This window comes from Papio anubis, chromosome 12 (assembly GCF_008728515.1).
Source record: "Papio anubis isolate 15944 chromosome 12, Panubis1.0, whole genome shotgun sequence".
Classification (NCBI taxonomy): Eukaryota; Metazoa; Chordata; class Mammalia; order Primates; family Cercopithecidae; genus Papio; species Papio anubis.
The window spans coordinates 80,552,419-80,579,917 of NC_044987.1; the positions used below are offsets into that span (position 1 = coordinate 80,552,419).

General features: G+C 38.0%; 1 protein-coding gene across 4 annotated transcripts in view; it reads left to right on the forward strand.

The window, feature by feature from the left end:
* Window positions 1–27,499, forward strand: part of NELL1 (neural EGFL like 1) — a 960,090-nt gene that overhangs the window by 558,840 nt on the left and 373,751 nt on the right. For all 4 annotated transcript variants that reach the window (XM_017948552.3, XM_009186422.4, XM_021926833.2 and 1 more), the window contains one exon: window positions 21,326–21,448. In XM_017948552.3, the coding sequence (XP_017804041.2) occupies window positions 21,326–21,448 (123 nt within the window). The remainder of the gene's footprint in view (window positions 1–21,325; window positions 21,449–27,499) is intronic.

Below are 27,499 nucleotides of genomic sequence, written 5' to 3' on the forward strand. Positions count from 1 at the left end.
TAAGGTCGCACAGTGAGCAGGTGACAAAGTTGGATTTGAAGTCAGGTTCTTCTCTTTGCAGGATGCCATGAACTCTGCATTCCCAAGGCAGATAGAGTAGAGTAATGAATCTGATAAAATCTTCCTGGACGTTTTAGGTAAGGCTTGATTAGAAACAGACCCACATCACACTGTGATGATGTTGATGATGGTAATAGTGTCAGTGGGACAGTCTCTGACATTTTTGGAGTTCCTACTACTTTATGTACCGATAATGAAACTAGATGTTTTACAAAGTTTCTTCCTATGAACATTCATTGTATCAGTGATCTTGAGCATCTCCTCTGTAGCAGAATCTGTTCAGATCTGAGGAACAAAAGACTAAGCCAACTAAGCCAAGTTTTTACTCTTTAGTCATGGTATCATTGTCTGTATTTTACACACACAAACTGGAGCACAAAGGGTTTGCCAAACCTCTCCTAAGTGACAGTGCTGTGATTTGTATCTAGATCTATCTGCTGCCAAAGCTTTGTCTTTTTCATTCAGTCTTAGATACATCTGGAATCCATTTTCTTTTTTTTAAATAAATATTGTTGTGTATATTTAAATTATGCAACATGATGTTATGGGATACACATAGATCATAAAAAGGTCACAATAGTGAAGCATTTAACATGTCCATCATCTCATATACCTACCCGTTCTGTTTTTGTTTTTGTTTTTTTGTGGCAAGAAGAGCTAAAATCTATTTATTTAGCAGGAATCTCAAATATAGTACAATTTTATTTGATTGCCTGTAGTACTCATGTCGTACATTAGATCTCTAGACTTGTTCATCTTACATATTTGTTGCTTTGTACCCTTGGACCTACATCTACCCATTTATTTTCTTTCTTCTTAAAACACAATAAAAACCCTCTATTCTTTAGTAATAAAGGATACATATTATAAAACATTCACAAGTGCAAAATAAGTATGATAAATAGTATACATAACTCCCATTTATCTTCTATTCAACACTAGTGTAAATAACTGTCAGTATTTTAACATGCATTTTATAGACTTTTTCTATTTATGCTCAATTATATATAAATGATGGATATACATTATATGTAATATGCCATATTTAATATATAATTTATATATCCAAATAGAAAAGCACTTGATTGAATTACTACTTTGTGTTTTATTTATTGCTACTGCAGAGTTACTAGAAAGGAGGAAGCTGTTTCCCCTCTACCCCTCCTCCCACCTTTCCTCTCTGCAGCTCTACTGACATCCTTTCTTCCCATATTCTTATTCAGCGTTTTGAGTCAAGAACAGCTTCCAGTCCCGGAAAATCAAGCCCTCTGTTACTGGGGCAGAGTTCATACACACTTTCCAAGAGATTGAATCATCTAGAGGAAGTTGGGATTACAGAGGTTGATGTCTGGGGATGTAAAAGTGGTCTAAGCTGAAGTAGTTATAGCCCGAAGGAAGATTTAAGAATCTGTAAGCTCTTAAAGTGGTTTATAGCCAGAGTGGGGGTAGTTCTACCAAGGGTAATAGAATTTTCTGTGTACCCAAAGACTCAGATCTCCAATACTAAAGTTTCTGCCCTTGGCAAAGATGTCAGCACCTAAACTTGGCAGGGAATCAGCAGGGCTTTTGGCCTCCAATAATGTTTTGGGTTAGATAGTAACCATTGTGAAGACCAGATAGCGCTCCCCAAAACTTTTGTCTAATAGCCCCAGAACTGTAGTGGGATCCTACTGGGCACAAAGGAGTCCAATAATGAATGAGATTTAGTTATCAATTCTGGCACATAAGAGGTTTATATTTATACTTATTTTGACTTAGAAAAATGCTGTTCAAACTCAAGAACTGCGTTATATTATAAATAACATATGTCTTTCAGCCTAAAGCACAGATTTTCAGATTTTACATTCTAGGAATCATCTTGTTCCCTGATATATGTTATACATAATTACTTCTTAACCCCATATCACTATCAAATAAATGGTATATATGTATATATTATGTGTATATAAAATACATAATTCTTACCCCCATATTACTATCAAATAAATGGTTTTTTTTTTCAATTAAGGAAATGTGGCATATACCTAGCATTTTTATCAAAATAACTAACATTTCTAATTCCCATTCTTGGAAGAATATTTTGTCTAAGTATAATTTTTGATGAGTCTTTACATCCCCTTCTTAACATATGGACAGAGAATAAATGTGTTAACTTATTTCAGAACTTTCTCCTTAATAATTTTTTAACGGTTTGTTAAGATATAATTTACACAGTATAAGTTTTACCCCGTTAAAGTGTAGAATTTGATTATCTTAAGTATATTTTCAGAGTTGCACAGCAATTATCATAATCTAGTTTTAGAACATTCTTAACTGTGGTCCAATGTTTCAAGGTTTCTGTTAAGTCACCTAGGCGAATAGGAATATCCACAACTAGAATAAAAGAAAGAAGTGAAGCTGTTTGTTTTAACTTTGGTTTTATGTAATGGTCATGTAGAACATTTCTATCACCTCAAAGAAGCAAACCGATACCCATTAATAATCATGACCCATTCTGCTGAGCTTAGCCCTTGATAACTACTAATTTACATTCTGCTTCTATACACATGCTTATTCTGGACATTTTATATAAATAGGATTATATAGTTATATTTTTTTGACTGGTTTCTTTTGTTTAGCATAGTGATTTTGAGGTTCATCTGTGAAACCTGTTGAAGCATCTGTCAGTATTTTGTTTTGTTGGTGAATAGCATTCAATTGTATGGATACGCCACATTTTCTTCATGCATTGGTTAGTTCATGGACATTTAGGTTGTTTTAATCTTTTGGATATTATGAATAATACTGCTATGAGTATCTGTGTACAGGTCTTTGTGTGGATTTATGTTTTCACTTCTCGTGAGTATGTACCTAAAAGTGGAATTGCTGGATGATGTGGTAACCCTGTGTTTGTTTGAGGAATGGCCAAACTAATTTCCATAGAGACAGAAATATTTTACACTACCACTAGCAATATCCAAGGGCTCCAATTCCTCTATTTCTTGCCAACTTATTATTATTTATCTTTTTTATTATAGGCATTCTAGGGGGTGTAAAGTGGTATCTCACTGTAGCTTTGCTTTGGATTTCCCTAATTGTTAATGATGTTGAGAATTTTCTCATGTGCCTCTTAGCCATTTCTATATCTTCTTTTGGGAAATGACTGTTTAAATACTTAGCCCCTTTCTAATTGGGTTATGTTTTAATTACTGCATTCTGAAGGTTCTTTATATATTCTAGATTCAAGTTCCTCATAAGATATATGATTTGTAAATGTTTTCTTTCACTGTGTGTCTTCAGCAATTCTTTGCAAAAGAAATGCCCTGCTTCAAAGAAAGCTTCTGAAGCCTCAGTATTATTTTCTCCACCCACAACGTCACTGTGATAAACAAATATATCAACATGTCATTACCTGGTTGTATTTCATTTTTAAGCTCTTCTCTTTAGAGTTCCTTCCAGGTCCCCAATTCAGTTACCTTTCTGGGGGGGTCTTAGTTCTTGTTGACCTGTCTGTAGCTTTTGGTACCAAAGACAATCATATTCTCTTTTTATCTCTCTCCTACCTTCTTGTCTGCCTTCCATCATTTATTCCTTCTTTCCTTTCTTTTATAAAGGAGTATTTGTATTAAGCACTTACTAAATTTTAGAGCCCAGCTATGGGCTGGAGATAAAGAAAAGAAATATATGGTTTCTATTAAGAGATTTGTGCTCTAGTGAGAAGAAAGACTTTCATAACACACTAATAAAGGTAAATTATAAATGTGATTAGTCCTATGAAGGAAATATATTGGATATTATATAAGAATGTTACACGGGAAATTGCTTCACTCAAGGAAATTAAAAGTTCTTTCTCTGAGAAGGTGAAGACATACTTGAGATCTCAAGGATAAGCGAATGTTACGTAGGATGAAGAGGGAAGAGCATATGAAAATGCTTATGATGAGAAGTAATATGGAACTTTTGAGGCAGGAGACAAAGCCATTGTGCTTGCAGCTTAGTATACAAGAAGGGGAATGGAGCAAAATCAAGCTGGGCAGGTGGGTGAAGGCAAGACCATACTGGGTTGGGAGTAATGTTAATAATGTTTTTCTGCATTTTAAGACCAGTGGGAAGTATCTGAAGAGCTTTGGCCAGGCATGGCAAAATGATAAGACTCAAATTCCTAAAAGATTGCTCTGAGTGCAGTATGAAAAATAAATTGCAGGTGGGCAATTGGGAATGTGAGGAGATGCATTGGGAAGCTATAGCAGTAGCCTAAGTGAGAGATGTTGATAACTTGGATAAGGGGAGTGGCAATGGAAATGGAAATGTGGGAATGAGTTTGAGAGATACTTGGGAAGAAAAATTAGCAAGACTTGGTGATGGATTGATTACTAGAGATCAAGGGAGAAGGAGGTATCAAGAATGAATAATAACTGTATGGTTCTGCTGCTGCTTCTTTTTTTTTTTTTTTTTTTTGGAAATGGAGTCTCTCTCTGTTGCTTAGGCTGGAGTGTAGTGGCATGATCCCAGCTCACTACAACCTCTGCCTCCTGGGTTCAAACAATTCTCCTGCCTCAGCCTCCTGAGTAGCTTAGATTACAAGAATGTGCCACCATGCCTGGCTAATTTTTGTATTTTTAGTAGAGATGGGGTTTCACCATGTTGGCCAGGCTGGTCTCGAACTCCTGACCTCAAGTTATCCACCCACATTGGCCTCCCAAAGTGCTGGGATTACAGGCGTGAGCCATGGTTCTGCTTCTTCTGACATAGTTTGATAGTGACTACCCTGGTTTGAATCTACCATCATATTAATATAATATTAGTCCACATACAACCTCTCTGTCCCCATTTATTCATGTAGAAAATAGAGATGACAATAATACTTGATATGGATGATATAATGCACTTCAGCAGTATCTGGCTCATATAGTATGAGCATAATAAATGTTACTTATGAAAAATTCAAATTATTATTGCTGTTTAGAAAAGAAGAAAAGGAGAAAAGTGACTAATTTCTGAAAAATTAAATACACTGGAGTCTTCTGGTTCCAGCCAAGATAGAGCAGTCCCAGTCCTTCTAGGTTCTTCCTCTTACAACTAAAAATTCCCTGGACATAACCCTACTCTAATCCTATGGCAATCAAAAACTGCTTAGTAGAAGCAGTTGGTGCTGAGATTCCTCTACTGAAGTAAAGTCACTGGGGTTCAGCAGGGAGCTGAGCCACCACTTCCACCCAGCAACATGAAGACTCAATAAGGCAGTGCAAGGCAGGGCTATTTTGCCTTCACTTTCTCTCAAATCCATTGTTAGTGCAGCCCATCAGGGAACTGGAGCTCTACCTCCACCCAGTATTGACAAGGTGGTATAAGGTGAGGCTAACATTATACTTCGTGGTGAAAGACTGAATGCTTTCCTCCTAAAATTGGCAACAAAGCAGTGATGTTTGCACTTACCACTCTTGGACAACATAGCAGTGGAAGTTTTAGCCAAGGCAATAAGGCAACAAAAGAAATAAGCATGCAGATTGGAAAAGAACAAATCAAGCTGTATCTATTTACAGATGACATAATTTTCTATGTAGAAAATGTCAAGAATTTATTAAAATGTTGTAGAACTAATAAATCAGTTCATCAAAGTCTCAAGTTATGAGATCAATATAGAAAATTAATTTTATTCCTTTATACTAGTAACTGATGTGCAGAAACTAGAATTAAGTACCTACTATCATATATAATTGCTCCGAAGTAAAATGAAATGCCTAAGAAAAAGAAATACCTAGTTAAAAGTCTAAGAAAACATTTATAGGATCTGTATTCTTAACATTTAAAAAAACACTAATGGAAGGAATAAAATATTATATAAGTTAATGGAGAGACATACTGTATCCATGGATTAGATGACTCAATATAGTAAAGATGTCAGTTTTCCATAAGTTGATCTATAAAGTTTAACATAATTCCTATCAAAATTCCAACAAGCTTAATCTAAAATTTAGGTAGAAATGCAAAAGAACTAGAATAACTAAAATAATTTTGGATTGAATAATTTTGAATTGAATATTAAGGATTTCTTTATAGATACTATAATCAATTGAATCAATTGGATTGAATTCTGAATTGAAATTTGAATTGAATAATTTTGAATTGAATATTAAGGATTTCTTTATAGATACTGTATTCAAGACAGTGTAGTATTGACAGGGGAATAGACACAAAGATCAATAGAACAGAATAGAGACCCCAGAAATAGACAAATACAAATATAACAAATTGATTTTGATAAAAGTATTAAAACAATTCAATGGAGAAAAAGTATCCTTTTGAACATATGGCACTGGAGTCATTGTATGTGCATAGGCAAAAAACAAACAAACAAACAAAAAATTAACCCCAACCTAAACCTTGTACCTTATCAAAAATTAACTCAAATGTATCATGGGTTTAACTGTAAAAATGTAAAAATATAAAACTATTGGAAAAATTAGGAGAAGATCTTTGGAACCTAAGGTTAGAAAAGAGTTCTTGGACATTACATTAAAAGCACTATATATAAAATAAAAATGATTAATTCAATGCCATGAAAATTAAAACCTTTTGAATTGTAAAAGACTATGATAGAATGAAAATACAGATTGCAGGCTGTGAGAAAATACTGGCAAATCCCATATCCAATAAAGACTTTATACCAGTTGAGTATCTTTTATCTGAAATTCTTAGACCAGAAGGGTTTCAGATTTCAGCCTTTTTCAGAATTTGGAATATTTGCGTTATACTTCTCAGTTGAACATCCTAAATCTGAAAATTTGAAATCTGAAACTTTGACCATCATGTCAGTACTCAAAATGTTTTGGATTTTGGAGCAATTCAGATTTTCGATTTCCAGATTTAAGATGCTCATATTTATGTAGAAAATATGAAAAATTTTCAAAATTTAACAGTAAAAAATCAATACAGTTATGAAATGGGCAAAAGACATGAACAAATGTTTTATTAAAGTGTAGATACAGATGGCAAGTGAAAATATACTCAACACCATTGATAGTTAGCAAAATGTAAATTAAAAACATAATGCAGTATCGCTATACACCCATCAGAATAGCTAAAACAAAAAATAGTGACATCAGGTGTCAGGATATGGAGATACGATCACTTAGACATTACTGATGAGAATGTAAAATTACAGCCATTCTAGAAAATCATTTGGCAGTTTTCTTGGAAACTAAACGTGTTCTTACCAGATGATCCTGCATTCACACTTTTGGATATTTATCCTAGAAATGTAAAAACGTATGTTCACAAAATACTTGTGCATTCTCTAAATGACAAACTGTAGATATGGAGAACAGATTAGTGGTTGACAGTATTAGGGTGGGTGGGTGGGAAATGTCAAGTGGGTGCAAATACAAAATGACTGTGATGGTGGTTTTGTGAATTTTACACGAGACAATATTGCAAAGAACTACACACTTACATAACACATACATAAATGAATATAGATTAAAATGGTATAAACTAAATTACATTTGTAGACTAGTTAACAGAAGCATACTAATGTCAATGTTCTGATTTTGATATTGTACTATAGGTATATAGGATGCTGATATGGTTTGGCTGTGTCCCCACCTAAATCTCATCTTGAATTGTCATTCCCATAATCCCCACGTGTTGTGGGAGGGACCCAGTGCGAGGTAATTGAATCATAAGGGTGGTTTTCTCCATGCTGTTCTCATGATAGTGAGCGAGTTCTCATGAGATCTGATAGTTTTATAAGGGGCTATTTCCCCACCCTTTTCTCTCACTTCCTCTTGCGGCCACCATGTAAAGAAGGACGTGTTTGCTGCTTCTTCTGCTATGACTATAAGTTTCCTGAGGCCTTCTCAGCCATGCTGAACTGTGAGTAAATTAAACCTCTTTCCTTTATAAATTACCTAGTCCCAGCTAGTTCTTTATTAACAGTGTGAGACTGAACTAATACAGTAAATTGGTGTAGAGAGTGAGGTGCTGGTATAAGGATACCCAAAAATGTGGAAGTGACTTTGGAACTGGGTAACAGGCAGAGATTGAAACAGTTTGGAGGGCTCAGAAGAGGATTGGAAAATGTGGGAAAGTTTGGAACTTCCTAGAGACTTAGAGGTCTCAGAAGACAGGAAGATGTGGGGAAGTTTGGAACTTCCTAGAGACTTTTTGAATGACTTTGACCAAAATGCTGATAGTAATACAGAAAATGAAGTCCAGGTTGAGGTGGTCTCAGATGGAAATGAGGAACTGGTTGGCAACTAGATAAAGGTGATTCTTGTTATGCTTGAGCAAAGAGACTGGCAGCATTTTGCCTTTGCCCTAGAGATCTTTGGAACTTTGAACTTGAGAGAGATGATTTAGGGTGTCTCACGGAAAGAATTTCTAAGTGGCAAAGCATTCAAGAGAAAGCAGAGCATGAAAGTTTGGAAAATTTGCAGCCTGGCAATGTAATAGAAAAGAAAACTGATTATCTGGGGAGAAATTCAAGCCCACTGCAGAAATTTGCATAAGTAATAAGGGGACGAGCGTTAATCACCAAGACAATGGGAAAAATGTTCCAGGGCATGTCAGAGACTTTCATTGCAGCCCCTCCTATCACAGGCCCAGCGGCCTAGGAGGGAAAAATGGTTCCCTGGGCCAGGTCCAGGACCCCCCTTCTGTGTACAGCTTCAGGACTTTGTTCCTGACGCTCCAGCTATGGCTAAAAGAGGTCAGGGTACAGCTTGACCCATTGCTTCTGAGGGTGCAAGCCCCAAACCTTGACAGCTTCCATGTAGTGTTGAGCCTCTGGGTGCACAGAAATCAAGAATTGAGGTTTGGGAACCTCTGCCTAGATTTCAGAGGATGAATGGAAATGCTTCGTTGTCCAGGCAGAAGTCTGATGTTGTCCCTGGCAGAGCCCTCAGGGAGAATCTCTGCTAGGGAAGTGCAGAAGGGAAATGTGGGGTTGGAGTCCTCACACAGAGTCCCCACTGGGGCACTGCTTAGAGGAGCTGTGAGAAGTGGGCCACCATCCTTCAGATCCCAGAATGGTAGATCCACTGACAGCTTGCACTGTGTGCCTGGAAAAGTTGTAGACACCATAAGCCAGCCACGAAAGCAGCTGGGAGTCGGGACTGTACCTTGCAAAGTCACAGGGCCGGAGCTGCTCAATACCGTGGCAGCCCACCTCTTGCGTCAGCATGCCCTGGATGTGAGTCATAGAGTCAAGGGAGATCATATTGGAACTTAAAGGTTTTAATGACTGCCTTATTGGATTTTGGACTTGCATGGGGACTGTGGCCCCTTTGTTTTGGCCAATTTCTCCAATTTGGAGCCAGTGCATTTGCCCAATGCCTGTACCCCCATTGTGTCTAAGAAGTAAATAACTTGCTTTTGATTTTGCAGGCTTATGGGCAGAAGGCACTTGCCTTGTCTCAGATGATACCTTGGACTTTGGGTTTTGGATTAATGCTAGAATGAGTTATGAGTTTGGGGGACTGTTGGAAAGGCATGATGGTATTTTGAAATGAGAAGACATGAGATTTGGGAGAGGTCGGGCAGAATGATATGGTTTGGCTGTTTACCCACCCAAATCTCACCTTGAATTGTAGTTCCCATAATCCCTATGTGTTGTAGGAGGGACCCAGTGGGAGGTAATTTAATCACGAGGGTAGTTACCTCCATGCTGCTCTTGCGATAGTGAGTGAGTTCCCCCAAGATCTGATGGTTTCATAAGGGGCTATTTCCCCCTCCTTCACCCTGTACTTCTTATGACCACCATGTAAAGAAGGACATGTTTGCTTCCCCTTCTCCATGACTATATGTTTCCTGAGGCCTCCCGAGCCATGTTTAACTGTGAGGCAATAAAAGTACTTTACTTTATCAATTACACAGTCTCAGGTATGTCTTTATTAGCAGTGTGAGAACAAGTTAATACATTGGGGAAAGATGGGTGAAGGGTACATTGGGGGAAGCTAGGGGAAAGGTACATTGCGGGAAGCTGAGTGAAAGGTACATTGGGGAAAGCTGGGTGAAGTGTACATAGGAGTCTTCTTTCTTCTTTTGCAACTTCCTGTGAATCTGTAATTGTTTTTTAAGTAAAAAATTACCTACACTGTGCCCAAAATTGTAGCAATTCTTTTGGATGACATGGTAAAGTGGACTTTTAGAAAGACAGTAGGAGATGGAATGAGGAGATGGTAGTTTGAGTTTCAGAAGTACAACTTATTATTGATATTTATGTGCTTATAGGAAAAGTGCCTTGCATGCTCCAAATCCTAATTTCTTCATCTATAAAATGTTACCAATAGATAAAATCTGCTTGTCATGTCCTAGTCCAGTCATTGTTACAATTATGTAAGATACATAAAAGGTTACTTTGAGTAAAATAAAGCCACAAGCCAGCAGACCCCAAACATGGGGCATTTGTAGCCACAGTAGAAATGTCTGTCAGGTAGTTGTTTGGGTCCTGATTGGTTTCCTAAGGTGTCCATTGATTGTGGCTACTGATGCAAGAGTCACTGTTACAGGGCTGGATTTATTAGAGCCCTCCTGAGTTTTCCCACAGGCAGGAAATGAGGAGGAAGAAGAAAGGAACTATGTGATAATGACTGTTTAATTAGTGTTTGAATATTAGTTAAAAAAATATGATCATTATAATTAGTGAAGAAATAGCTTGCTGTGACAATCATCATTTTTTGTCCTGATAAGTTGGATATTCCAAATATACTGTAGCCAAACTTAGGTTATACATCAATCCTAAATGTGCATTTTTCACCTTTCTAATCTATAGTCTTATTTCCTGGGGACTATAATTGACTCTAAGCAAATCTTTCTTTGGACTTGCAAAGAGGCATTCTAATTTAATTAGCTTCAAATGCCTATCTGTTCACAACCATTCTTCCTAGACTATTAGCTGTAAAGGAAAGAGAAAGATTTCTCAATCAATTTTTAAATTTTTAAAAAAATTGACATGTAAGTGTACATATTTATAGGGTACAGAATGACATTTAAATACATGAATACAATGAGTAATGATCAAATCAGGGTAATTAGCACATCCATTGCCTCAAATATTTATCATTTCTTTGTGTTAGAACATTCAAAATTCTATTTTCTAGTATTTAAAAATGTGCAATAAGTTACCCTAGGGGTGACCATAGTTACCCCCACAGTGTTATAGAGTGCTACAACTTATTCTTTAGCTATAATTTTCTATCTCCTAATCAAACTCTCTCTATCCTCCTCTCTCTACTATGTTTTCCAGCTTCTCATAACCACAAGTCTACACTATACTTTTGTGAGCTCAAATTTTTAAAGTCCCAAGTATGAATGAGAATATGTGGTATTCATCTTTCTGTGCATGACTTATTTTATGTAACACAATGTCTTCAAAGCTCATCGATGTTGCCACTAATGGTGGAATTTGGTTCTTTTTGTTACTTCGTAGTATTCCATTGTGTATACATGACACATTTTGAATCCATTCTTCTATTGATGGACACTTAGGTTGATTCCATATGTTGGCTATTGTGAATAATGCTGCAGTAAATATGGGGGTGCAAATATCTCTTCAATATACAGATTTTTATTCCTTTAAATAAACAAAGTAGTGAGATTGCTGGGTCACACAGTGGTTCTATTTTTAGTTTAAGAAACACCCATACTGTTTTTGATAAGGGCTGTACTAATTTATATTCCACCAACATTGTATGAGTTCTGTTTTCTCTCCATCCTCACTGGCATCTGTTATTGCCTGTCTTTTCAATGTAAGCCATTTTAACTGGGGTGAGATAATATCTCACTGTAGTTTTGATGTTCATTCCCTTGATGATTAATGATGTTGAGCATTTAAAAAATATCCCTGTTGTCCATATTGCTTCCTTCTTTTAAAAAGTGAGTGTTCAGATTATTTGCCAATTTTTATTTTGGGTTATTTGCTTTTGTGCTGCTAAGTTATTTCAGTTCCTTGTATATTCTGGATATTAATCACTTGTCATATGATAGCTTGAAAAAATATCGTCCCATTTCGTAGGTTGCTCTTTACTCTGTTGTTTCTTTCGCTGTGCAGAAGCACTTTAGTTTAATATAATTCCACTTATCTATTTTTACTTTTGTTGATTGTACTTTTGAAGTCTTAGCCCCAAATCTCTGTCCATATCAATATCCTAAAGCATTTTCCCTGTGTTTTCTTCCAGTAGTTTTATTAATTTAGGTCTCACATTTAAGTATTTAATCTACTTTGAGTTGATTTTTGTATATGATGAGAAATAGGGGTCTAATTTCATTTTTCTGCATTATGAATATCCAATTTTCCCAGCACCATTTAAGGAAGAGGTTGTCCTTTCTCCAATGTAGGTTGCTGCCACTTTTGTCAAAAATCAGTTGGCTGTTTTATTAGTCTGTTCTCACATTGCTATAAAGAACTACCTGAGACCGGTAATTTATAAAGAAAAGAGGTTTAATTGACTGTCAGTTCTGCAGGCTGTACAGGAAGCATGGCTTCGGAGACCTCAGGAAACTTATGGTCGTAGTGGAAGGTGAAGAGATGGAGGCACGATTTGCATGGCAGGAACAGGAGGAAGAGAGCAAAGAGGAGGTGCTACACACTTTTAAACAACCAGATATCACGAGAACAGCAATTGGGAAATGTGTCCACATGATTCAGTCACCTCCCACCAGGTTCTGCCTCCAACACTGAGGTTTACAATTCAACATAAGATTTGTGCAGGAACACAAATCCAAGCCATATCAGCTGTAAATACATACATTTATTATTGGGTTCTCTATTATTAATGTTCAATCGGCCTATGTACCTGTTTTTATGCCAGTATCATGCTGTTTTGGTTGCCATTGCTTTGTAGTATATTTTGAAGTCAGGTAGTGTGATGTCTTCAGCTTTATCATGTTTGCTCAGTTCTGTTTTTTGGCTATTTGGGATCTTTTATGGTTCCTCAAGTTTTAGGCTTTTTTTTCTATTTCTGTGAAGAATGTCATTGGTATTGTTATTGATATGTCATTAATAGGGATTACATTGAATCTGTAGATCACTTTGAATAGTATGGTTTAACAATGTTAATTCTTTCAATTCATGAACATAGAATATTTTTACATTTTTGTGTGTCCTCTTTAGTTTCTTTTATCAATATTTCGTCGTCTTCATTGTAGAGCTCTCTCACCTCCTTGGTTAAATTTATTCCTAGGGTTTGTTTTTTGTAGCTATTGTAAATGCATTTGCATTCCTGATTTCTTTTTCAGTTGGTTTGTTGCTAATGTATAGAAATGTACCAATTTTTATGTGTTGATTTTGTATCCTGCAACTTTACTGAATTTGTTTATTAGTTCTGAGATTTATTTTTAGTGGAGCTTTTGCGTTTTTCAATATATAAGATTATATCATCTGCAAAGAGGGGCAATTTGACTTCCTCTTTTCCTATGTGGATTCCCTTTATTTATTTCCCTTGTCTAATTGCTCTGGCTAGAACTTTGAGTACTGTGTTGACTAGCAGTGCTAAAAGTTGTTATCTTTGTCTTGTTCTAGTTCTTAGAGACAGTAAATTTTGGCTTTTCCTGATTCAGTATGATATTAGCTATGGGCTTGTGTATATGGTCTTTATTGTGTCTGGGTATACTGATTCTCCATCTAATTCTTTGGGAATTTTTATCATGAAGTGATGTTGAATTTTACCAAATGCTTTCTCTGCATCTATTGAGATGATAATATGGTTTTTGTCCATTCTGTTGATTGGACAATGATGTGATATATCTCACATTTATTGATTTGAGTATGTTGAAGCATCCTTGCATCTCCAAAGTAAATACTACTTGATCATGGTGTATAATCTTTCTGTTGTGCTGTTGTATTCAGTTTGCTAGTATTTGGTTGAGGATTTTTGCATCTGTGTTAATCAGGGATATTGGCCTTTAATTTGCTTTCTTTGTTATGTTTTTGTCTGATTTTAGTATCAGGGTAATAATGGCCTTGTACAATAAGTTAGGAAAAATTACTGCCTCTTCAGTTTTTGTAATAATTTAGAAGAATTAGTAGTTAATTATTTCCTAAAAGTTTGATAGAATTCAGCAGTGAAGGCATCCATTCCCAGGGTTTTCTTTGCTTGGAGATTTTTTTTGTTCTGTTTCAATCTCTTTACTTGTTATTGGTCTGCCCGGTTTTCCTATTTCTTTCTGGCTTAAAATTGATAGGTTACCTGTGTCCAGAAATTTATCTGTTTGCTCTAGGTTTTCCAATTTGTTGGCATATAGCTGCTGTAATAGCGTCTTTTGTTGTTGTTCAGACAAGGTCTCGCTCTGTTGCCGAGGGTGGAGTGAAGTGGCATGATCATGGCTCACTGCAGCCTCGACCTCCCAGGCTCAAGCAATGCTCCCACCTCAGCCTCCCGAGTACTTGGAACTACTGGTGTGGGCCACCATACCTAGAAAATTTTTGTAGTTTTTGTAGAGATGGGGTTTCACCATGTTGATCAGGCTGGTCTCTAACTCCTGGGCTCAAGCAATCCACCTGCCTTAGCCTCCCAAAGTGCTGAGATTACAGACATAAGCCACTGTATCTGGCTTCGTTGAATAATTCTTTATATTTCTGTAGTATTAGTTGTAATGTCTCTCATTTTCAGTTTCTTGATTTTATTTATCTAGCTCTTTTCTCATTTTTCCTTAGTCTAGCCAACGGTTTGTTGATTTTGTTGATCTTTTCAAAAAACAAGCTTTTTGTTTCTTTGATCTTTTGTATTTTGTTTGTTTGTTGTGTTTTTGTTTGTTTGTTTATTGAGACAGAGTCTCACTTGGTTGCCCAGGCTGGAGTGCAGTGGTGCGATTTTGGCTCACTGCAAGCTCTGCTTCCTGGGTTCACGCCATTCTCCTGCCTCAGCCTCCTGAGTAGCTGGGACTCCAGGCACCCACCACCACACCTGGCTAATTTTTTTTTTGTTCTTTTTTTTTTTTTAAGTACAGATGGGGTTTCACAGTGTTAGCCAGGATGGTCTCCATCTCCTGACCTCGTGATCTGCCCGCCTCGGCCTCCCAAAGTGCTGGGATTACAGGCGTGAGTCACCACACCCAGCCGATTTTTTGTGTTGTTTAAGTCTCCATTCAGTTTAGTTCTGCTCTGATCTTTATTATTTCTTTCCTTCTACTAATTTTCGGTTTGGTTGGCTCTTGCTTTTCAAATTTCTTGAGGTACATCATTAGATTGCTTATTTGAAATCTTTCTATTCTTTTTATGTCAGCTTTTACTGCTATAAACTTGCCTTTTAATACTGGTTTTACTTTGCCCCAGAGGTTTTGGTATATTGTGTTTCTGTTTTCCTTTGTTTCAAGAATGTTTATGATTTCCATCTTAATTTCTTCAGTGACCCAGTGGTCATTCAGGAACATGTTTATATTCCATGTTTTTATATAGTTTTCAAAGTTCTCCTGGTATTGATTTCTAGTTTTATTCCATTGTGGTCTGAGAAGAAACTTGATATTATTTTAATTTTTAGAAATTTGTTTAGACGTTTGTGGCCTAACATATGTTCTACCCTGGAGAATGTTCTATGTGCTGATGAAGAGAATGTATACTCTGTCATTGGATATATTGTTCTGCAAATGTCTTTTATATCTATTTGGCTTAAAGTCCAGTTTAAATCCAATCTTTTTTTGTTGATGTTCTGTCTAGATGATCTATCTAATGCTAAGAGTGGGTTGTTCAAGCCCCCTATCGTTATTGTATTGGAGTCTCTTCTCTCTCTCTCTGTCTTTCTCTCTTCAGATCTAGTAACATTTGCTTTATGAATTTGGGTCCTCTAGTGCTGGACGCATGTGTATTTATAATTGTTATATATATTTGCTGAATTGATTCTCTTATTATATAATGTATATAATGACATTCTTTGTCTTTCCTTTTTTACTTAATATCTATTTCATCTGATATAAACATAGCTATTTCTGCTCACTTTTGATTTCTATTTGTGTGGAATACATTTTTCTATCCTTATACTTTTAGATGATGTGTATTTTCACAGGTGATATTAGTTTCTTATGAGCTTTATATAGTTGGGTCTTACCAAAAATCCATTCAACCAGTCCACATATTTTAATTTGAATTGGGAAATCAAAACCATTTACATTTGAGGTTTATATTGATAGATGAGTACTTCTGTTATTTTGTTAATCGTTTTCTGGTTGTTTTTTATACCCTTTGTTCCTTTCTTCTTCTCTTACTGTTTATTTTTGTGGTTTGGTGGTTTTCTGTAATAGTAATGTGTTATCCCATTCCCTTTGTATTTGTTTATCTGTTCTACTGGTGAGTTATATATGAGTATGACTTTCATGAAAGTATATGAGTCAAAAAAAAAAGTATATATTGCCCTTCACTTCCTGATGTAGGACTTTGTTAACCTTTTCTTGTAGGTCAGGTCTACTGGTAATGAATTTCCTCAGTTTTTGCCTGTCTGAGAAAGATTGTTTCTCCATCATTTCTGATGGTTAGTTTTTCTGTGTATAGGGTTCCTTGGTGGCAGTTGTTTTTTCTTTTAGAACTTTGAATATATCATCCCATTCTTTTCTGGCCTGCTGGAAAATCTGCTGTTAGTCTGATGGGATATCCTTATATGTGATTTGATGTTTTTCTCTCAGTTTTTAGCATTCCGTCTTTATCTTTGCCTTTGGAAAGTTTGACTATAATGTGCCTTGGCAAGGACCTTCTTGGGTTGAATTTATTTGGGGGCTTTCTAAATCTGGATGGCCATATCTCTCCCAAGTATTGGGAAGTTTTTAACTAATAATATTATTTTATTATTATTACTTTTTGAGACAAGGTCTCTCTCTATCACCCAAGCTGGAATGCAGTGGCATGAACATGGTTCACTGCAACCTTGACTTCCTGGGCTCAAGTGATCCTCCTGCAAAGTTATGACCACAGGTGTGTGCCACCATAACCCAGATTTTTCTTTTTTGGTAGATATGGCACATCACCATCTTCCCTACTCTGGTCTCAAACTCCAAGTGATTCTTCTGTCTCAGCCTCCCAAAGTGTTGGGATTATAGGTATGTGCCACGATGCCCAGCCTATGACTATTATTTTTTTAAAAGTAGGTTTTCTATGCCATTTCCCATCTTTTCTTCTTATAACTTCCAAACTTCACATATTTATTTACTTAATGGTGGCCCATATGTCCTTTTAGGCTTAATTTATTATTTTAAAATGTCTTCTTATTTTTGTCTGACTGAGTTTCTTCAAAAGAGCTGTCTTCAAGTTTAAAAATTATTCTGCTTGAAACTAGCCTGTTATTGAAGTTCTCAATTAAAGTTTTATTTCATTCATTGAATTGTTCTGTTTCAAGATTTCTCTGATTTTGTTTTGTGATATCTATCTCTTTGTTGAATATCTCATTCAAATCATGTAGTCTTTCTGATTTTGTTGAAATGTCTGTGTTCTCTTATATCTTGATGAATTTCCTTAAGATCATCATTTTGAATTCATTTTCAGTCATTTCTTAGACTTCATTTGCTTTTGTGCGTTGGCTCCCTCCGTCCTGGGGTAACGTTTCTATGTCCGTCTCATGTCATGATGCTGCAGCCTTCTGGGTATATGTGATGGGATGGCGGCAAGACCCCAGGAATATGGACATGCAGTGACTATTGGATCCTAGGAATGGATACATTCTGGTGGCAACTCTGCTTTTCAAATGGTATTGTGTTTCAGCATCCTGGATCCAGGGGAGTAGAAAGGACTCAGCATGTTTTCCCTCTCTGGAAGTATGAAGTTGTTTGGATTCCAAATGCTCCCTATGCTGGGATCAGGGCCTTTAAGGGCTATGAAGCTCTTCTGTAGCTAGAATTGCTGGTGTCCATGGTGGGAATATGGCTGCATGGCTGCTGGCAATCTCCCACTTTCTTTTTTCCCACAATAGGAGTCCCTCTTGACTTGAAACTAATTGATACCAGGTGCTTTGCGTTCCTTTCTATAATGCCTTTTTAAGTTTCTGAACCTTAGAAGGTCTTCATAACTTTTCTACTGAATCCCAGTATTTTTCCTTAAATATGCTCTGTTTGATTTCTGGTTATCTACCGGTTGTTGTGGTCCTTTGTTGGGGAGGTGAGTGCTGGACACCTCTAATTAATCATCTTGATAACATCTGTCTTAATTCAACTGTAACCACCATCCTATGATTAAGTCTACCCGCAAGTAATTGTAGCAGCAATATTAGTAGAATTAGCAGTAGTAGTAGTAGTAGCAGCAGCAGCGGCAGCAGCAGCAGCAGCAGCAGCGACCATCAAATACCTAACACTTATGAAGCACTTACCGGCTGTAATATACTGTAGTAAGTTTTCTACCTATATTAATTAATTTAGTTCTCAAAACAATCCCAAGTGATAGGTTCTATCATTTTCCACATTTTACAATGAGGAATCTAAGACAGAGAGGTTGGGTAACTTACTTGAGTACACTTAGCTTGTAATTGGCAAACCAGGATCTTCTAATCTAGGCCGGTGGCTTTGGAGTTCATACTCTTAACCTAAATGCCAGTCCATCTTTCACAAGCACTTGTCCTATCTTTTGCAGCATCCTTAGTATCCTGAAAGGAATGTGATATTTATAGGAGAAAACTATATTTTCTTTGGCTGCCTCTATTAAACACAGTGTTGAAGATGCTGGTAATTTTGAAAACTTGGGCATGACTAAAGAAAATGAAATGTGGAAGTTCTATAGCCTTTGTTCTTTGGGAATAGGTCATCTGTTCTCAGTAAGTATGTAGGAGATCTCAGTAGGAATTGAGAGCTAGAATACAGGAAGACAGTTCATTGTTTGCATTATGATATCATTTCCACATGTCATGGTTTAGTTTCAGCCACATCCAAATTAATTTCCAACTGCTCAGTGACATGTTTGTTCATCTAGTATCTACATTCACAATCTGAGTTTTTCTACTTACCAGTTCTATGATCTTCGGAAAGTTATTCTATAAAGTACTTTTGTCTAAGTTTCTTCATTGTAAAATCAGCAGACTTACTTCATTTAATTGTTGGGAGAATTAAATGGTATAATATGTGTAAAATATTGACTTCAGTGCTTGGCATTCTCTAGATTCAATAACATTATGTAAGGTATTAATATGAGCAGCTCTAATTGAGAAACCTTGACCATTTGTGAAAGATTATTTCAAATACTACCTTTTGCGAGAGGGGTTTTCTCTTCCTTCCGTTAGAGGGAATTTCTTCCCTCCAATGAACTCTCGGTCTAGCTTATCTTTATTCCTCTTATCTAGCATGACCACACATGCTAGTTTGCCTGGGTCATTCTGAGTTACGCTTGTTATCCCAGTGTAATTATTAGTGGAGCACCCTTTCATTCTAAAATATGTTCCATTTGTATGATAAAATATAAGGTCAACTACTTATAACTGTTATCACTTCTCTTCTGTGTTCCAGTTAGTTACCCCTATTAAAATGTTCAGGCTAGCAGAGACCATATCTACTCATCATTGTATTCCCAGTATAGACCATAATCACTATTTATTAAATGAATTTAAAGAAGGAGACTGAAAACTCTTGGAGTATAAGTCTGAATTCTTAGACTTTTTAATGTTTCTAACATTGTCTGGTAGTGCACCTGCACATACTAGGTACTTGATAGGTTTGTAAATTCGAGTGGACATGCACAGGGGTATACTATTTCTGCAGTGTGCTGGAGATGACTTGAGCACAGACTTGAGGTGTGTCCTCAGAAATCTTATCTTCTTTTCTCACTGTTTGCTAACCTGTGCACATTTCTTGCTGACAGTTGGGTTGGTCTTAAGGCCTAAATAAAATTTTTTTTTTTAGAAAATCCCAAGTATTAAATCAACAATCAGATGCAGGTGTGTGCCCTACCTCTGTTGTGTGTGTGTGATGAAAACAGTCCTATTTTGCAGGATTTAACCTTTCTCATTACTGGACCCCCATTAGGAAATTTAAAATAAAAATAAATGAAGATTGATGATATTTCAAATGATTGGTACATTGGTTGAACAATTCACTTAACAAACTATATTGAATTTTTTGTTTTGTTCCAATTAGTGTTATTTCCTTGAGGTGTCTAGCTGGAATTTCTATTCTTGTTTTATAACTATTTGTGATTTGAATGGCCCTACTGGATTTTTCTTCTTAAAATTTGTGAGAAATTATACTAGCAGATGTTAAAAAGGAATAAAGGATATAAACTTTGCCATATTGTTTATTTATAGAGGAGTCATTTGGGTAACTCCATAAACTTGCTGAGTATGAGAGGAAATTATAGTTATCTATGAAACCTTAATTTCTAACTTGGAATCTTTTCATCTGTTTTGTAGGGTTAGATCAGTTTCTCTCCATGTCTTGTGGATCAAGGATGCCACAGCTATCTGAATATATATAACCCATATCACTACACGGCAGGCAGCTATGCAGAGGCTAGATCTGAACCCTATGAACGTGGGCTATATGGAAAATTGGAGCTAAACTGCTGAAGGCCCTTCAACAGAGGCCTCAGAGTAAATCCTTTTCCTACTCTCAGCACAATCCTGTGCTTGCCAGGCTTCCCTGTGACCAGTGGTACTCCTTTGAAAATTTTGTTGGGAAATTCTCCTTTGCTAGGCTATATTCACCGGCCTTCCTCTTCAGTTTTATCCTCTTTGTTCTAAATAAGCCATGGAATCTCTAATATAGGTTTGCCCCTCCCCTCCCCTCTCCTCCCTTCCCCTCCCCTCCCCTCCCCTTCCCTCCCCTCCCCTTCCCTTCCCTTCCCTTCCCTTCTCTTTTTTGTAACCTGAGGAGAAGGTTTCCAATTGTGGACATTTTTCAGTATTGTGGATGTTCTAGGCCGGCTAGTTCATTGTTTTCAGCAGTCCTGCACATTGTACAATGCTTAGCAGCATTCCTGGCCTTTATTCCCTAGATTTCAGTATAACCTCCTGTTCCCAATAATGGCAACCAAAAATACCCCCTGACATATCAAATGTTTGCAGGGTGAGGCAGTGCAAAACTCCCCCTATTGAGAGCCATTACCTTGGAATCTCTGAAAACCTTTTCAGAAGGTAAAAGAAACAATGGCCTTAGCCCAGCACTTACCAATTGTGTGACTTCTCTGACACTGTTTCTTTACCTGCAAAGTAGGTAACATCTTTCTTTCAGAGTTTAGATTTCAACAGGAACTTTTAGGCACATAGTAAGGTAGTGACATGTGGTAGTCACTGTCATTCTTATTGGGTGAATTCCAGCTACATTTCCCAATACCAGTAATTCCAACTTAAGAAAAGGTGTTTCTCTTTCTCTCTCACCCTGGAAACAGAACACGATGAATGTGGCAGCGGCCAGCACAACTGTGACGAGAATGCCATCTGCACCAACACTGTCCAGGGACACAGCTGCACCTGCAAACCGGGCTACGTGGGGAATGGGACCATCTGCAGAGGTAGGCTTACCGCCTTAGGGGTGAGTTGTGAGCAGGCATTCTGCCTGGGCTCTTGGCACTTGTGTGTCGGACCTTCTTGGTAACTCTTGGTGGAACACAGCCAGGGGTCCTGCTCCTGATTTATCAACTGGCAAGGGTACTATGCATCAGGGAAAAAGTAAAATGCTTTAGATTTAGCTTTTGAGTTGAAAGAAAAAGGTATAGGTGTGGGTCAGGGGCACAGTTACATAACTTGATGGCTCTGTTCAGCTTTGCCTCTTGGCGTGGGTTTGTGAGGGAAGCTTCGATTGTGGATGTGGGCTTTTCTTTCCTTTTAGCTTTCCCCGAAGAGCAAGTGGACACTGTTTCTCTCCACACTTGAGGCACCTGCTTGGGGAGGAAACTTACAGTTTTAGCCTTGCTCAGTGTCTTGCAGCAGTTTATCAATTCAGAGGCCAGTGCTCTGGCTTCCCTTAGCATTTAGAATAAAATTAAAATTCCTCTTTCTGGCTTATGAGGGCATTCAGCATCTGGTCCCTGGCTCCTCACAGCTGACACCTCTCTTTCCTCTCACCCTCAATCCCTTTGCCTCAGCCTACTGGGTCCCTGTTATTCCTTCAGCATTGCTGTTGCCTCAGCCTCAATGCTCATTTCTTTTTTTTTTTTAATTAATTAATTTATTTTTTATTTTTATTTATTTTTATTTTTTTATTTTTTTTAATGCTCATTTCTTTCATGTCTCTACTCAAATGTGCCCGCATCACAGAAATGTTCTTTGATCACCCTATCTAAAATAGCACCTTAGTACTTCTTAGCCCACACCATGCTTGATTTTTTTCTTCACAAACACAACCTGACAGAACATTACATGTTTATGTGTTTGCTTGTCTCTGTGTTATCTGCCTCCCCACTAGGATGTAAGCTCCATGACAGTGAATACTTGATATTGTCCCCCCATTGTCTCTGGCATTTAGAGTGGTGCCTTGCACACAGTAGGTGCTTGTTTACTATGTGTTAACTCACCAAATCACCAAAGAGGAAAGGCACAATCATAATGAAAAAATAGGCAACATTAACAAGAAAACAAAAGACATCCTATGAGGTAGGTATTATTATCCTCATTTTAGAAGTGATAAAATTGAGACACAGAGAGGTTAAGTAACTTGCCCAAAGATACATAGTAAACACATTGTCAGTATTCCTCTACAGGGATGAAATGCTGGTAATGAGTGAAAAATAATTTACAGTGACTAAGTCACTATATTTATGGATTGGATTGGGGAGGAATTTTAAAAGATTGATTTTATTCTGTGTTGGTTAAGGTGAGGTAAGCGGAAAGCCTAATACATGACTATCAGTGTAAATTGGTAAAACTCTTTTTTTTTAAACAGCAATTTGACAAAATTTATCAACATTCAAAGTATGTATTCTATTGATTCCATCAATTTTACCTCTTGAAATTCATTCTAAAAAAGCACAGGTTCATGAAGGGGGGGAAATGTATGTAGAGTGTTTTTTTTTTTTTTTTTTTTTTTTTTTTGCAGCACTGTTTATATTCACTGAAAACTGGAAACAACCAAAATATCCATCAGTCTTGGAATGATTACATTTATTTTGGCATATTCATTTTATAGAGTAGAATGCTGTAGTTTAAAACTCTAAACATTTGTATGTACACACATGCACACACACAAACACATACACATACAGGTCACATTGAAAGATACCCTACATATTTTTGAGAAAAAAAATAAAATCAAGTTCAGAGCAATATAGTGTCATCAGATATCTAAGTTAATATTTATAAATATCTATATACATATTTATGTAAATAAATAAAGACTGGAAACATGCAAACTAGTCACCTTATTACCCATGGGTGTGTGAAAAAAGAAAATTCACTTATTTCTATGAATTCTATATTATTTGCATTTCTTCCTATGGTCTTTTATATGTGAATATTCATGTGTATTTTTTCTAAAGTACCCTGAAGCAAATAAACTAGTGCTCAGCCTTTTTAAAAGGCTAAGGAAATTTCCAAAGCAAAACAAGAAAACAAAAACGTTAATGTAATTCCATGGATTATCAAGCCCACTGCTGGTAACTGCATGCTAGTGCTATAAATCTGAGGAGCAACATAGGGATTTTAATGCACTTTTTTCAGAATTATGTTACCTCATAAAATAATATTAATTGCCCTTGTCCTATGCGTTTGTATTTGCCAAGTCCTCTCTTGCCATTGTGATAAGTGGTGGTTTCACCTTTGTAGAATTTTCTAAGTCCAGCTGTGAAAAAATATGAGTGCAAATAATGTTCCTGGTGTCCGCAGACTGTGAGGGGAAACATATCTTCCCTTGAAAGTTATGAATTAGGGAAAATAATTTTCTTAAAGACATTCTCATATTCAATTGTGTCGACCTCAGTAAGGAAAAGTCTTGTGTTTTATAAATGCTACATGGGAAAGCAATGTGGTGTAGTTGAACAATTGGATAAAGAGCTTGTACTCTATACCTGCTTTCACTACTGGTACTTTGCACCTGCTTTCATTACTGGGGAATTGTAACTTTTATGTTTTTACATATTAAAATTTGGTTAGGGCTGGGTGTGGTGGCTCACGCCTGTAATCCCAGCGCTTTGGGAGGCCAAGGTGGGTGGATCACCTGAGGTCAGGAGTTCTAGACTAGCCTGGCCAACACAACGAAACCCTACCTCTACTAAAAAACAAAAAACAAAACAAAAACAAAAATTAGCTGGGCATTGTGTAATCCTGTAATTACGCACCTGTAATCCCAGCTACTGGGGAGGCTGAGGCATGAGAATCTCTCGAACCTGGGAGGCAGAGGTTGCAGTGAGCCGAGATCATGCCACTGCACTCCAGCCTGGGGACAGAGCAAGACTCCATCTCAAAAAAAAAAAAAATAAAAAAAAAAAAAAAAATAAAAAATATATATATATATTGCTAGCTAGTTAGATAGATAGATAGATAGATTAGTATTACTTTCCCTATTTATCTAACAGTATTGAGAGGTGACAATGTGCTAGCAACCCTCACTCTCAGCGCCTCCTCGGCCTGGGCGTCCCTCTGGCTGCACTTGAGGAGCCCTTCAGCCTGCCACGGCACTGTGGGAGCCCCTCAATGGGCTGGCTGAGGCCGGAGCCTCCTCCCTCTGCTTGCAGGGAGGTGTGGAAGAAGAGGCACGGACGGGAACTGGGGCTGCGCTCGCTGCGCTGGCAGGCCAGTGTGAGTTCAGGTAGGTAGGCCCCGGGGAGGGCCAGGCGGGTCCCACACACGGAGTGGCCTGCCGGCGCTGCAGGTCCAGGGCAGTGAGGGGCTTAGCACCCATGCCAGCAGCTGTGGGGTTGACCCGGGTCCCCCAGCAGTGCCGGCCTGCCGGCACTGCACTCAAATTCTCGCCAGGCCTTAGCTGCCTCGCCATGGGGCAGGGCTCAGGACCTGCAGCCTGCCATGTCTGAACTCCCCACCCCGTGGTGGGCTCCTGCACGGCCTGAGCCTCTCCTATGGGCGCCGCCCCCCTGCTCTGTGGCACCTGGTCCCATCGACCCCCCAAGGGCTGAGTAGTGCAGGCGCGGCTCCGGACTGGTGGGCAGCTCCTCTGCAGCCCCACTGCAGGATGCACTGGGTGAAGCCAGCTGGGCTCCTGAGCCGATGGGGACTTGGAGAACTTTTATATCTAGCCAGAGGATTGTGTGTGTACCAATCAGCACTCTTTATCTAGCTAACCTAGTGGGACTTGGAGAACTTACCTGTCTAGAACTGTGTCTAGCTCAAGGATTGTAAATGCACCAAGCAGCACTCTGTGTCTAGCTCAAGGTTTGTAAATACACCAATCGGTACTCTGTATCTAGCTAACTCTGTGTCTAGCTAACCTAGCGGTGACTTAGAGAACTTTTCTGTCTAGCACTCTGTGTCTAGCTCAAGGATTATAAACGCACCAATGAGCCCTCTGTCAAAACGGACCAATCAGCTCTCTGTAAAATGGACCAATCAGCAGGATGTGGGTGGGGCCAGATAAGGGAAAAAAAGTAGGCTGCCTGAGCCAGCGGTGGCAACCCAGGCAGGTCTCCTTCCACTCTGTGGAAGCTTTGTTCTTTCACTCTTTTGCAATAAATCTTGCTGCTGCTCACTCTTTGGGTCCACGCTGACTTTATGAGCTGTAACACCGTGAAGGTCTGCAGTTTCACTCCTGCAGCCAGCGAGACCACGAACACACCGGGAAGAATGAACAACTCCAGACGCACTGCCTTTATGAGCTGTACCACTCACCGCCAAGGTCTGCAGCTTCACTCCTGACAGCGAGACCACGAACCCACCAGAAGAAAGTAGCTCCAGACACATCTGAACGTCTGAAGGAACAAACTCTGGACACACCATCTTTAAGAACTGTAACACTCACTGCAAGGGTGCGCAGCTTCCTTCTTGAAGTCAGTGAGACCAAGAACCCACCAATTCCGGACACAGTATTATTGCATAGAATCACTAAGGGAATATATATTTGGTGTTTTAAACTATAAAATGCTAAACAAACTAAATACCTAGTATTAGTCTTATAATAAAGAAGAAGGAAGAGGAGGAGGAGGATGTCAGTTTATGGCCTTCTGCCTGAGATAACCAAATTTGGGTCTCCATTTCAGGGCATACATTTTATAGTTAACTTTGCCACCTGTAACTGAAACATTTACAGTGAGATTTGGACAAGAATAACCAGACAACTTGAACTAAGTCTTTTTTATGTTTACTTTTTGTTTGTTTGAGACAGAGTCTTGCTCTGTCACCCAGACTGGAGTGCAGTGGCTTGATCTCAGCTCGCTGTAACCTCCACTCCTGGCTTCAATTGATTATCTTGCCTCAGCTACTGAGTAGCTGGGATTGCAGATGTACCCCCACCACACCCAGCTAATTTTTGTATTTTTAATAGAGATGGGGTTTTACCACATTGGCCAGACTGGTTTCCGACTCCTGACCTCAAATGATTTGCGTGCCTCAGCTTCCCACAGGACTGGGATTACAGGCATGAGGCACTGCTCTCAGCGGAACTAAATCACGTCATTCTCCTGCCTCAGCCTCCGGAGTAGCTGGGACTACAGGCACCCGCCACCACGCCCGGCTAATTTTTTTCTGTATTTTTAGTAGAGACAGGGTTTCACCGTGTTCCTGAGGATGGTCTCAATCTCCTGACGTCGTGATCCACCCACCTCGGCCTCCCAAAGTGCTGGAATTACAGGCGTGAGCCTCAGTGCCCGGCCAACTAAGTCTTTTTAAGTGTTAAATATAGAAAAGCTTTTCTAGATAGACATGATATTGTTCATAGACTTGACTAAATCTGGTTAGAGGGAAACAGTTAACGTGACTTTTAATAAGCATTACATAAGACAGCAGTTTCTAGAACAATACTAATTGGTGTGAATTCTCTCAGATGGGCTTCTGTGGTGGTTGATGCCCATGTAAGGCGTCTTTTCTTCTTTTGGATGGAAAACACTTGTTCAGCTACAAAAACTCTCACTAAGTATGTGAAGACACCTTGATGTATGTATTCGTATATGTTATCTCATTTAGTTCCCACCATCATCTTGAGAAGTTGATGCCGTTATTCTATTTCACAAGTAAATTTTAAGTAAGACATAGTTGAATCTGATTTAACTCAACTAGTGGAACTGCTTTTAGTTTTTTCCCTCCCTTTCCTCCTTTCCTTTTTCCTCCCCCTTTTCCTTCTCTTTTTCTTTCCTCTTCCTCCCTTGGCTGTTTATCATTTAACTCTCTCTCACACACATTGTATTCTAACTAGAAACTATAGAGAAAATAGAAAGGGAAGACAGTGTACAATGACAATCTAGAATTTTTTTAAAAATTGCTCACATACTTAATAAATAGACTAAAGTCATTCTGAAACTATGCAATATGTTTTGCTCAATATTTTGGCATTTGAGTTTAAATGGACAAAACGCTTGCAAACAGTTTCAAGTCAGATTTGCATTACCTGACACGAAGGTTAGTCTTATCAGCTGCAGAGCGTTTATCTGCTTTCCCAGTCCTGCATTAATGCCAACACAGAA